General features: G+C 42.1%; 1 protein-coding gene across 1 annotated transcript in view; it reads right to left on the reverse strand.

Moving 5' to 3' along the window:
* LOC126109483 (leucine-rich repeat-containing protein 15-like) overlaps window positions 1-13,250 on the reverse strand; it is a 38,502-nt gene extending 25,252 nt beyond the window's left edge. The window contains exon 1 of the mRNA XM_049914509.1: window positions 13,243-13,250. Coding sequence (XP_049770466.1) covers window positions 13,243-13,250 — 8 coding nt within the window. The remainder of the gene's footprint in view (window positions 1-13,242) is intronic.
* Window positions 13,251-14,321: the final 1,071 nt, after the last annotated feature.

The raw sequence follows: 14,321 nt of genomic DNA on the forward strand, positions 1-14,321 counted from the left end.
AGCTTAGTTTTTAAGTAAAATGAGTATTCGCGCGCCTGCTACGGTCGCAGGTTCAAATCCTGCCTCGGACATGGATGTGTCTGATGTCCTTAGGTTAGTTAGGATTAAGTAGTTTCTAAGCCTAGGCGACTGATGACCTCAGATGTTAAGTCCCATAGTGCTTAGAGCCATTTGAACCATAAAATGGGTATTCCTTTTGCCATATTGCGTAAACAAGTGCTGTCGACACGGGATCTCAGATCGATTCCATATTCTTAGATTTCCAGAAGACTTTTGATACCGTTCCTCACAAGCGACTATTAATTAAATTGCGTGCGTATAGAGTATCGTCTCAGTTGTGTGACTGGATTCGTCATTTCCTCTCATAGAGGTCACAGTTCGTAGTGAGAGACGGTAAATCATCGGGTGGAACAGAAGTGATGTCTGACGTTCCACAAGGTAGTGTCATAGGCCCTCAGCTGTTTCTGATTTACATAAATGATCTAGGTTATAATCTGAGCACCCCCCCCTAGATTGTTTGCAGATGATGCTGTAATTTACCGTCTAGTAAAATCATCAGACGATCAATTCCTGTTACAGAATGATCCAGAGAGAATTTCTAAAGGTGCGAAAAGTGGCAGTTGGCATTAAATAAAGAAAAGTGAGAGGTCATCCACATGGATACTATAAGAAACCCGATAAATTCTGGGTGTACGATAAATTGCACAAATGTAAGGACTGTCAGTTCGACTGAATCCCTATGAATTACAATTACGAGCAACTTAAATTGAAAAGACCACACAGATAATATTGTGGGGAAGGCGGGACAAAGACTGCGCTTTGCTGGCAGAACACTTAGAAGATGCGACAAACCCATTAAAGAGACAGCCTACATTACACTTGTCCGTCCTCTGCTGGAATATTGCTACGCGATGTGGGATCCTTACCGGGTAGGATTGACGGAGGACATCGAAAAAGTGCGAAGAAGGGCAGCTCGTTTCTTGTTATAGCGCAATAGGGGTGAGAATGTCACTGATATGATACGCGAGTTGGGGTGGCAGTCACTGAAACAAAGGCGGTTTTGTTTGCAGAGAGATCTATTTACGTAATTTCAATCACCAACTTTCTCTTCCGAACGCGAAAATATTTTGTTGACACCCACCTACGTAGGGACAAATGATCATCATAATAAAATAACAGAAATTAGAGTTCGAACGGAAAGATTTAGGAGTTCCTTTTTTTCCACCCGCCATTCGAGAGTGGAATGGTAGAGAAGTAGTCTGAAAATGGTTCGCCCGCATCTCGTGGTCGTGCGGTAGCGTTCTCGCTTCCCACGCCCGGGTTCCCGGGTTCGATTCCCGGCGGGGTCAGGGATTTTCTCTGCCTCGTGATGGCTGGGTGTTGTGTGCTGTCCTTAGGTTAGTTAGGTTTAAGTAGTTCTAAGTTTTAGGGGACTGATGACCATAGATGTTAAGTCCCATAGTGCTCAGAGCCGTTTTTTTTTAAAATGGTTTGATGACCCCTCTGCCAGGTATTTAAGTGTGAATTGCAGACTAACCATGTAGTTGTAGATGTACATGTAGTCTGTAACTTACTTCTAGCGAAATCGAACTCAAAGCTGGCTACGTTCAACAAAAAAAAAAAAAAAAGAAGTAATATAATCCACTGATCCAGCAGAAGTCGAGCGTTTAAGGTCTAGAAACGCTTTGTGGGCGTAAATAAAAAGTTACTGACAGATAATTATTTGAATTTATCTTTTCACCTGTGTGTGGCTAAATGGTATTATACTGCTGAAGGGTGAATTACGTAAATTAAAAAAGTAGTTTACTTCCGCAAGTACGCTGCAGTCATCAACTGTGCTGCTGGTCCCGGCGGAGGTTCGAGTCCTCCCTCGGGCATGGGTGTGTGTGTTTGTCCTTAGGATAATTTAGGTTAAGTAGTGTGTAAGCTTAGCGACTGATGGATGACCTTAGCAGTTAAGTCCCTTAAGATTTCACACACATTTGAACATTTTTTTCCCGCAAATAGTCGCCTTTTCCTAACCGACGTCAAAAATATACGACACAAGGAAATTTAATTTTTTATACTTTTATATTGATATTAATTTTTTATATTTTACGTTGTATTTTTGTTTTTGTCTATAATTTTGTATTTATATTTTTTATTTTATGTTATTTATTTGTGTTTAGATTTTATATTCATGTTTATGATTTATTTCTATATTTCATATTTGTATTTTTTATATTTTATATTCATGTTTATACTTTTTTCTATATTTCATTTTATACTTTTTTATACGACTCGAGTTTCAGAAACAGATAGCTCGCAAACACCAGTGAAAAACGGATTACTTACATCTTGCACTGATGAAGCCAGACGTTCCTCTTGAAAATGCAGCGGAAAAACTGTCGCCCGGCTAAGAGACGCAGCCAGAATAAATGCCGAAGACGCCTCTCAGGGAATGCACGCTCGCCCACCAGCTACCGCTCAAATGTCGAGACTCACGCACAGGCACGCACTGTCCTTTGCAACTGGTGGGGCAGGGCCCAGTACCGCTTAGGGATGTTTGCACGTCGCCACTGACGTCACAGACTGCCGGAATGCACCGTAGCAATCGTTGCCATAGCAACGCGCCGGCGTTACCCAATGGATAGCTGTTACCGGGAAACGGCGTGCCAGCCGAGCGAGAGGGAAATCGGAATTGTGTGCAGCGCTATGCACCGTCGCCTTCTGACACGATTTAGCTGAAACGGCTCTGAATGTCGCACTGTCTCAGTGTCTCTCGAATACCACCGTTGCTTCTTTTGTGAAACGCGAAATATGTACTGTATTCCTCCACCGAAACACATGATAGGTAGAGGGTGTTTAGGAACAAGTGTCACGTACCCCTACAGGAGGTACTCATGGTTAAAACCAGAACAAAAGTTCCTACAATGATACGTCCCCAAACAAAAACCTGTTGAGGTGTGGACTTACCTGTCCTCTCATTCCTATCCCCACGTTACGTAGAAATACACAGACTGGACAGTGTTACACTTTAGTGCCGGCCGGGGTAGCCATACGGTTCTAGGCGCTTCAGTCTGGCACGGCGCGACCGCTACGGTCGCAGGTTCGAATCCTACGCCGGCCGCGGTGGTCTAGTGATTCTAGGCGCTCAGTCCGGAGCCGCGCGACTGCTACGGTCGCAGGTTCGAATCCTGCCTCGGGCATGGATGTGTGTGATGTCCTTAGGTTAGTTAGGTTTAAGTAGTTCTAAGTTCTATGGGACTGATGACCATAGATGTTAAGTCCCATAGTGCTCAGAGGCATTTCAACCGTTTTTTTCGAATCCTACCTCGGGCATGGATGTGTGTGATATCCTTAGGTTAGTTAGGTTTAAGTAGTTTTAAGTTTTAGGGGACTGATGACCTCAGAAGTTATGTCCCATAGTGCTCAGAGCCATTTGAACCATTTTTGTTACGTGTCCCGGAGTGAACTAGTGTCTGAAGTGACATCCCATGACAATGATGGGAGCACATCGTGATGTGAGTTGTATGTTTATGACCAGTGTAAATACGGTATTTCACTCATGACTGCATGTGTGCGCGTGAGTGATGTAGTATGTATCGGAGGCTGTCTGGGGTGATACATATAAAACAAGAAAGCAATGAAAAAAAACACCACATATGACGTACATGTTCAGCTCCTGTTACAGCACTCCTCTTGTGAAGCTTATATATGTCATGCATTGTTGAAATTCACTGCCGGAGTTCCTTGTCGTTGACGCCTTATGGCAGACTTCTTCGCCGTGTCATGAAATACTCGTGTCAATATCTGCGTCTCACTAAAGAAACCGAGCGAGGTGGCGCAGTGGTTAGTACACTGGACTCGCATTCGGGAGGACGACGGTTCAATCCCGCGTCCGGCCATCCTGATTTAGGTTTTCCGTGATTTCCCTAAATCGTTCCAGGCAAATGCCGGGATGGTTCCTTTGAAGGGGCACGGCCGACATCCTTCCCCATCCTTCATTAATCTGATGAGACCGATGACCTCGCTGTCTGGTCCCCTTCCCCAAAACAACCCAACCCAACTAAAGGAAGGCAGAAAACTGAAAGGCCAATTATCTGCTGCGCTGCTGAAAGAAAGCAAAGCAAACTTACTGAAGTACTTTTTCGGGAAACATTTTACTTGTAGCATAAAAAATAATACACCATGTATTTTGGACTCGCACCTTTTTCCGCTACGCAACTGTTCTCAAACGACTGCAGGGAAACAATTGTTTAAAAGTATTTGCTTATTTCAAACTGTAAGTCTCACATGACATCTTGATGATGTGGTGATAATCTTTTCTTGATTGATCATTTTTATCAAGATATTGCAAAGTGGAGTAACTCACTGCCTGCCCATTGTTCGAAGAATTTGCAGTGAATTAGGCTGCTAATCAGAGAGGGACAGAAATTGGCACTATGAAATGCGTATCTCCACGCCAGTGAGAGGCGACTGCTAAGTTAAAAGGCACAGTGAAAAAGTGAGACATTTAGGATTCGCTCCCACACTCCTTCAGCACCCAGCCACACGATCTACCGCTTCACCACACGACCAGATGCAAATTTGACCCCACTTGCTGCGTGGTCAAGGCACTGCTGCTCTCTCGAGTTATGGCGGCTGTTCGCTAGGTGGCAATGGTATCGTTTTCCCAACTTAACTACAATTAGGGACAGGAAAAAATCGTTTTATTTAATGGCCAAGTTCGGAATCAATTTTTGCCAAATTCGGTGTTATTTTTTGCGAAATTTGGTATTTTTTTGTCAGGTTCAGTTTTACGTCTTGCCAGATTCGGTGTGTTTATTGTCAAATTCGGTGATTTTTGCCAACGTCAGTGTTAATTTTGCCACTTTCAGTGTTATTTTTTGCCAATTTCGCTGTTATTTGTGTCAGTTTCGTTTTTTTTTCCTGTTTCTGTGCTACCTTTGACGTCACGTTATGCGAGAAGTGGACTGTCAATTTAATTTTAAATACATGAACCTCAGCCTTGAGAAAAAAAACGGGAAAATGTAACTTCATTGTTCAATAACCATCAGTTACGATTATGAAACGCCGGCCTCGGTGACCGAGCGGTTCTAGGCGCTACAGTCTCGAACCGCGTGACCGCTACGGTCGCAGGTTTGAATCCTGCCTCGGGCATAGATGTGTGTGATGTCCTTAGGTTAGTTAGGGTTAAGTAGTTCTAAGTTCTAGGGGACTGATGACCTTAGACGTTAAGTCCCATAGTGTTCAGAGCCATTTGAACCATTTGATTATGAAACAGTCGCTCTCAGAATTAATAACATTTGTGTACGTAGTTGCCGTTGCCAACTGACCGCGTGGTGAAGAGATGCCGGGGCTGGACTTCTGTTAAGTACTTTTAATTCTACAAGGTACTACGGTAGTATAGGTTTTAATTTTAAAGGTGACTGTGGCTTACTCTTGCATGTTATAGTAATTTTATGCTTCTGAAGAAGGCTAGATTAATTTAACCGAAACCTGGTAAAGATCAGAAAATTTGCGCAACTGAGGCTGATCCTTCAAAATGTTAGTCTATCACAGTTGCTGACGGGGCTGCAATATGCTAAAAATTTTTATATTTTTAAATTATGCCCAGGACCCTTCCTCGTGAATCGGTGTATCTATTAATTGAAACTGGATGAAAATCCATACAGCATTTCCTACGATTAGCCACCATATTCAGACGGGTGCGAGGAGGCACACATGGAGAAAATGATGACACTTTCGTTAGCGTATTGTGATGGTTGTCCAGAGTGAAACTTGTGCGGAAATGGGATGTGTTGACATTACTGTGCAGCACAAGACATTCTAAGGAGTTCTCTGCTATCATTTTCTTTGGTTTCGACATCTCACTTACCAACTATCACATTCCATAGTAACTTAGTCCTCGTCTGAAGATTGTCAAACCAACCTGAAACTGGTAAAGACAAAATAATTTATTGTAAAAAAAGTGGCTGGTCATAGTTTCTTCAGGCTGTCCACGTGTGTTGAAACTAACACCTACCACATGTTGTACACACAGCAGGCTGCGCTACCCTGCTAGGGAGATAACAAATTCTTTGTGTGCCTATGTGCTACCTGCAAAAGCCGCTCAACCCACCATGATGCCCACTCTCTGCAGAAATATCTCTCTGCAGACTCCGCACAAGGGCCGGCCGGAGCCGGAGTGGCAGAGCGGTTCTAGGCACTACAGTCTGGAACCGCGTGACCGCTACCGTCGCAGGTTCGCATCCTGCCTCGGGCATGGATGCGTGTGATTTCCTTAGGTTAGTTAGGTTTAATTAATTCTAAGTTCTAGGGGACCGATGACCTCAGCAGTTCAGTCCCACAGTGCTCAGAGCCATTTGAACCATTTTGAACTCCGCACAAGGGATTCAGGCGTCTTCCGTTAGTAATACTTCCGTTCGTATTGAGTGAAATGCATTTTCGGAGTCAAGATATAAAGAACCCACCCGACCAATGGCTTCCAGAATGTCGGACGAGAAAAGCGAGCGTTGGGTTAGGCATGGCTGATACTTTCACAGTCCATGTTAATTGATATAGGGGCCATGCATTTCAAGATACCGTAATACGTATGAAATGAGGATGTGTACTAAGACAGATGTGAATGAGACTGGACAGTAGAATCACTTCTGATACCTTTTTTCGTCCAACTACTAGGTGAGTAGGTAGACGAGTTGGGTTGCACAACAATCTTACCACGGCGAAGCACTCGAGTACGTTTCCTGAGGCTACAAGAAATGGAATATATTTGTTTACACTTGTTGTCAGAACTGATGTGCAGGTTAATTGTGCCCCATAATCTCTCATCCTTCATCACTTCCATGCACATGATGCGAATGCACTAATTGATACTAACACGTTCCTCTATCATTAAGTAACAAGGAAAATCTTTATAGCTCTACATATAAAAGGCAACGTCCTGACAGACTGATTCATCATTGCCCAGACAAAACCACTAAGGATAGATTGGTTGGTTGGTTGATTGGTTGGTTTGGGGAAGGAGACCAGACAGCGAGGTCATCGGTCTCATCGGATGAGGGAAGGACGGGGAAGGAAGTCGGCCGTGCCCTTTTGAAAGGAACCATCCCGGCATTTGCCTGGAGCGATTTAGGGAAATCACGGAAAACCTAAATCAGGATGGCCGGACGCGGGATTGAACCGTCGTCCTTCCGAATGCGAGTCCAGTGTCTAACCACTGCGCCACCTCGCTCGGTCCACTAAGGATAGAAACTTGGAATCTGGTGAAGGTGTGGATCTTATACTGTAGATTTCATTCAAGAAGGGATTTTTCGAAATTCCAACCTTAAGGGAGAGAAATACGGGATGAAGGGCTTTTTTGAAAAATGTCACTATTAAGGCAATTTTGAAGCTAGACCTAAAAAGACTGGTATTTGATTCGGTGTGCGACTACTTAGTTTGTCGGCACGGTAGTTCAGCGTGTTCGGTCAGAGAGCCGGTTGGCCTCTGTAATAAAAAACTGAGTGGAAGGATCAACCACCGAACTTGAACAGGATGTCTTGCGACAGTCACAGTCACTGGCGTAAAGATGATGTCCTTTAAAACATTTTTATGACTGTGAATCCCAGATACAACAAATTTAAATATATATGTGTTTCAGCATTTTTGGAAATTTAACGCTATTGGGTTCAAATAGTGGGTGAAAGCTTTTTTGAAAATAAATAACTACTAAAGAACTACTAAAGGATTTTTAAGCCTACATTTATGAGAAATGGTACTTGACGTCTTACTTAGAAATAAAACTCGTTTCAGTATTTCTGGAAATTCATCCCCTAAGGGAGTGAAACAGGGGATGAAAACTTTATGAAAATAATTCGTTAGATAAAAACAATTTAAAGCATAATTTATGAAAATTGGTATTTCTTTTCTGGGTTAGATATAAAGAAATGGTTGTTATGGGGTGAAAGTTGCTTAGAAGTAACTTCATAAGAAAGCAAAAGGATTTTTGGTCAAAAGTACATTCGGAAAAGTCCGTGCTTATATGGCCTTAATTAGCGTGAAAAGCTTAGAAGATGTTGCAGTCTGCGAACAACATAAAAATTCGATTAAATAAAAGCAAAACTGTCAAGCTATTATATACAGGGTGGTCCATTGATCGTGACTGGACCAAGTATCTCACGAAATAAGTATCAAACGAAAAAACCACAAAGAATGAAACTTGTCTAGCTTGAAGGGGTAAACCAGAAGGCGATATGGTTGGCCCGCTAGATAGCACTGCCATAGGTCAAACGATTATCAACTGCGTTTTTTAAAAATAGAAACCCCCTTCTTTTATTACATTTGCGTGTAGTACGTAATGAATTACGAATGTTTTAGTTGGACCACTTTTTTCGCTTTGTGATAGATGGCGCAGTAATAGTCACCAACATATGGCTCACAATTTTAGACGAACAGTTACTAACAGGTAGATTATTTAATTAAAAATACAGAACGTGAGTACGTTTGTACATTTTATTTCGGTTGTCCCAATGTGATACATGTACCTTTGTGAACTTATCATTTCTGAGAACGCATGCTGTTACAGTGTGATTACCTATAAATACCACATTAATGCAATAAATACTGAAAATGATGTCCGTCAACCTCAATGCATTTGCAATACGTGTAACGACATTCCTCTCAACAGCGAGTAGTTCGCCTTCCGTTATGTTCGCACATCATTGACAATGCGCTGACGCATGTTGTCAGGCCGGCCGCGGTGGTCTAGCGGTTCTGGCGCTGCAGTCCGGAACCGCGGGACTGCTACGGTCGCAGGTTCGAATCCTGCCTCGGGCATGGGCGTGTGTGATGTGCTTAGGTTAGTTAGGTTTAAGTAGTTCTAAGTTCTAGGGGACTTATGACCTAAGATGTTGAGTCCCATAGTGCTCAAAGCCATTTTGAACCATGTTGTCAGGCGTTGTCGGTGGATCACGATAGCAAATATCCTTCAACTTACCCCACAGAAAGAAATCCGGGGACGTCAGATCCGGTGAACGTGCCGGCCATGGATTGGTGCTTCGACGACCAATCCGCCTGTCATGAAGTATGCTACTCAATAACGCTTCAACCGTACGCGATCTACGTGCCGGACATCCGTCATGGTGGTAGTACATCGCCATTCTGTCATGCAGTGAAACATCTTGTTGTAACATCGGTAGAACATTACGTAGGAAATCAGCATACATTGCACCATTTAGATTGCCATCCATAAAATGGGGGCCAATTATCCTTCTTCCCATAATGCCGCACCATACATTAACCCGCCAAGGTTGCTGATGTTCCGCTTGTCGCAGCCATCGTGGATTTTCCATTGCCCAATAATGCATATTATGCCAGTTTACGTTACCTCTGTTGGTGAATGACGCTTCGTCGCTAAGTAGTACGCCTGCACAAAATCTGTCATCGTCCCGTAATTCCTCTTATGCCCAGTGGCAGAACTGTACACGAAGTTCAAAGTCGTCGCCATGCAATTCCTGGTGCATAGAAGTAAGGTACGGGTTCAATCGATGTTGATGTAGCATTCTCAACACCGACGTTTTTGAGATTCCCGATTCTCGCGCAATTTGTCTGCTACTCATGTGCGGATTAGCCGCGACAGCAGCTAAAAACCTACTTGGGTATAATCATTTGTTGCCGGTCGTGGTTGACGTTCACATGTGACTGAACACTTCCTGTTTCCTTAAATAACGTAACTATCCGGCTATCGGTCCGGGCACTTGGATGATGTCGTCCCGGATACCTAGCAGCATACATTGCACACGTCCGCTGGGCATTTTGGTCACAATAGCCATACATCAACACGATATCGACCTTTTCCGCAATTGGTAAACGGTCCATTTTAACACGGGTAATGTATCACGGAGCAAATACCGTCCGCTTAGGCGCAACGTACTTATACGTTTGTGACTATTACAGCGTCATCTATCACAAAGCGAAAAAATTGGTCCAACTAAAACATTCATATTTCTTTACGTACTGCACGAATATGTAATAAAAAATGTGGGTTCCTATTTAACAAAACGCAGTTGATATCCGTTTGACCTATGGCAGCGCCATCTAGCGGGCCAACCACAGCGCCATCTGGTTTCCCCCTTTAATTTAGACGAGTTTCGTTCTATGTAGTTTTTTTCGTTTGATGCTTATTTCATGAGATATTTTGTCCGGTCACTATCAATGGACCACCCTGTATAGTGAGTCACACTTAGGACTTTTCAACTGTATAAATGAAAACTTGCGTGTGCTTCCCCTCTGAAACAAAAGTGAGCTAGCGCGCGCAAAATGTGGTTGGTGCAAGTGAAAAGGTGAAACAGTAGTCAGTCGGAGACCAGCAACCGTACAATCGGCCGCTAGTAATTGGAAGGTGCATTGTGCAGCTGCCGAGTGGGGCTTTCAGTGCCTGGAGATATTATGGGAAAGCCTCGGGTGGATGAATTGCTCTAATACATTGCTCTGTTGCTGGAAAAGCAGAAACTTCCTGGCAGATTAAAACTGTGTGCCGGACCGAGACTCGAACTCGGGACCTATGCCTTTCGCGGGCAAGTGCCCTACCAAGTGAGCTACCCAAGCACGATTCACGCCCCGTCCTCACAACTTTACCTCTGCCAGTATCTCGTCTCCTACCATCCAAGTTTCATATCAGTGCCGGCCGGAGTGGCCGAGCGGTTCTAGGCGCTACAGTCTGGAACCCCGCGACCGTCACGGTCGCAGGTTCCAATCCTGCCTCGGGCATTAATGTGTGTGATGTCCTTAGGTTAGTTAGGTTTAAGTAGCTCTAAGTCCTAGGGGACTGATGACCTCAGAAGTTAAGTCCCATAGTGATCAGAGCCATTTTTTCATATCAGCGCACACTCCGCTGCAGAGTGAAAATCTCATTCTGGAACCATAAAAGCTGATGATTGTCACCAGGAAGAAAATAACAGAGCATATCACTTCCAACGGAAAGTCCAACTGTCGTCATGCACTCGCCACCAACATTGCGCAATCACTTAAGCAGAGAGGGGAAGTCTAACTTTTGTAAAGTGTCGGATCAGCACATTTAGTATGTGCAAATATAAGGTAACACATAGTAAATTCGTGTACCTACCTTGAATTGTTTCCTATCATAATACATCTTAGGATCCTCTCCTTTTGAACAATGATTTCCGAGGGCCCTGAGTATGAGAACTGATAATCAAAAACTTGATTACTTTTGCTTGAAACTGAGTGCAAAAAGTTGCCTAAAATTACTGCTGATTTTGTTGAAGTTGAGGGAGGAAGAAAGTGTTGCTTTCATGAAATCCCCCCGCCCCCTAGTTATTGAATTTCCTCAGTTTAAAGTTTTGTGGTTTTAAAGATTACTAGCTTAAATTCTGGCTATAAAAGTAAATGATTGTGCTGATGACGAACAGTTAACAAGTCATGTTGAGGTTAGTTGAAGTGAATGTTCTCAAAGGTAGATTTGAAATACAATACCTGGTAAAAAATATGTGCTGCATTAACTGTTGAAAAAGCCAAATTTATGAAAGAGTGTTACCAAAGTTTACTGATTTTAAATTGCTTCAGAAACGTGTGTGTTTACTTTATAATAGCAGTCAAGATTAAGGGCCCCCATTGTAAGTTGTTCAAAAATGCATAAAGTTACTTGATTAATGAATATACTCACTGCTTTTGAAGTCTATGTTTAGCTTTGTGCACATTGTGTGATAAGAACTGTACTATCAGATTGGGAGCCCCCTACTTACTGTTTCTATTACTGAAGGTAAAGCTACTATGAGTGCCCTTATTCACAAAAACAGTTAAAACATTGCTTACTAAAGAATGTGTGAATCTTAATGCAACTGCATTTAGATTACATTTGTGCTGTGTAGAAAGTATCTGATGAAGTAAGTTGGGCCCTTGTCCATTTCTAGTTTACTAATGAATTGCAATTGCTATGATGATGAAATAATTCAGGTTTGGCGAAGTAATTACTGTTGATGTGTGTTAAAGTGTCATTTATGTTTGTGACTACTTGAATTTCTTACAGTAACTGCTTTTATCCACTGCTTGTGATAGGGTTCATTGCACTTTCGTAAGAAAGGAGTATAGGTGGTGTTTTTCCACCAAAACTATTTACATTTTTTATAAAAGAAATGTTTCACATTTTTATGCCTAATTAGGCTGGCGACTTTATTACTTTATTTCATTTGAGTAAATTTGATTAGTTAAAACATTATCTACATTAGGATCTAACACTTTCTCTGTGTTTTACGTAACTTTAATTTCAAGTTTGATAAGCAAAATCCTTTAGGCATTTCACGGTTAAATCTGAAAAAATCCTCCCAGAGGGTAACATTATACTGCATGCAAACACCAAAATCGAGTATTATCCATATGCTGACATAGCAAAACGGTGCAGTGATAGTGTTATAAAGTGTTCCTACTAGAGTTCAACAAATCATAAAGTCATAGGGTGGACACACCCCACATTAATATCCACTAACAAGCGTCCAGATACTTTTGATCACGTTTTGTATTAGTTATTACAAAGCTGGCACACAGACCAGCAAAATATTGGCTTGTCTAATTAACTTTATTGCGAAAACGTCTTAGTACACATACAGGAGTACAGAATTAGTACTGGTTAGAGAACATTTCTTCCCCAAGCTTCAGTTACGAATTTTTGAAAAAATAATTATAACAGTGTAGATCGCATGGCATATTTATTTGAAACGTGAGCGGTTTCGATCATCACATGATCATCTTCAGATCTACAACCATACTAATGGACAATAGTTGTAGGTCCGCGACTATTATAATTATTTTCAATTAAGAAAGTCAGATACCACTCATATTTAATATAAATAATTTTATTAATAAGTAAGCTATAACCAAGACATCTTAGTATTACTATTTCATAATTTTTTATTATCAATAAAATTAACTATTTATTTATTTCAAGTGTCTGCTAACAGTCACTTTTTATTTTATGCTTAATCTAATATAATGCAACGCGGTTACAACATGTTTTTTTCATCTTCAAGGGTTTGTACATACATACATACATATGTATGTATATACATGCATATGTACATATATACATATGTACATACATGCATATGTACACATATACATACATACATATGTATGTACAAACTTTTGAGGATGAACAAAACATGTTCGAAACGCGTTGCACTATGTTAGATTAAGCATAAAATAAAAAGTGACTGGTAGCAGAAACTTGAAATAAATAATTTTCCCACACAGTCACAGTTCACCAACATAGCCATTCTGGCTGAAAATACTTAAAATTAACTGACATTTCAGTCTCTTTTCATTAATCGTCCTTCTTCATTCTCTTTCTCTAGAGCTCCTGTACACTCTGGTTCTTTCAAGAATTCCTCGAAATCGTCATATATGAGTCCAACAGCGCTTACACAGTACAAAGATTCTGTTTTAAATTTACGCAGAATTTCAATATATTGGCCGTTTCCGCACTCACAAGTCCACGGATTGTTTAGCAAGCTAAGTGTTTTAATGTTGTGGCATCCGTCTACAGCGAACAGTACCTCGGTGAGATTACTTAATTTGTTCGTACTAAGGTCTAGTTCCTGCAGTTTGGCTGTCTTCTCGAAAGTATCGTCAATAAAGGAAATCTCGTTACTTTCCAAATGTAGGGACTTCAGTTCAGGAGTGAAATCAAATATTCTCTGTGGGAGACTGGGGATACGATTGATATCCAAGTTCAGTTTCACAAGTTTTCCGTTGTTCACAAATGTTGCGGATCCAAGAGTTGTCAAATGATTTCCCGTTAGTAGGAGCTGACGGAGATCCAGCAGATTGTGAAAAATGCCCTCAGGGAGGGACTCGATGTTGTTGTAGCTGAGGTCAAGGACTCTCAACTCGCGATTGGCCGAGAAGGTTTCTTCGTGCAAGTGCGACAGGTGATTCCCTCGTAGGGTCAGCTCTTTCAAGGCTGCCAACTTGGCCAGCGTCTTTGGAGGCAGGACTGACAGTTCATTGACGTCCAGCTTGAGTACTTCCAACAGTGGGGTCATAGAGAACGTATCTTCTTGAAGGGACCATATACGGTTGTGACTCAGGTTCGCTGAACGTAGATGTCCAGAGTTGAAGAACAGACTCTCGGGGAGCTCGGCAATAGAGTTGTAGCTCAGATCGACCCACTCGAGTTGAGGACTCCAGAAAAATATGCTTTCAGGGATGTCTGTCAGCCAGTTAAAATGGAGATCGACGTGCTTCAGTAGAGGACTGTGTCTGAAGACTGTTGGAGGAATGTCCTCCAAGTTGTTGGAAATACCTACACTCTCCAGCAGTGGACAGTGGTCGAAGAATCTGCCGTC

The sequence above is a fragment of the Schistocerca cancellata genome, chromosome 12 (assembly GCF_023864275.1).
Source record: "Schistocerca cancellata isolate TAMUIC-IGC-003103 chromosome 12, iqSchCanc2.1, whole genome shotgun sequence".
NCBI lineage: Eukaryota > Metazoa > Arthropoda > Insecta > Orthoptera > Acrididae > Schistocerca > Schistocerca cancellata.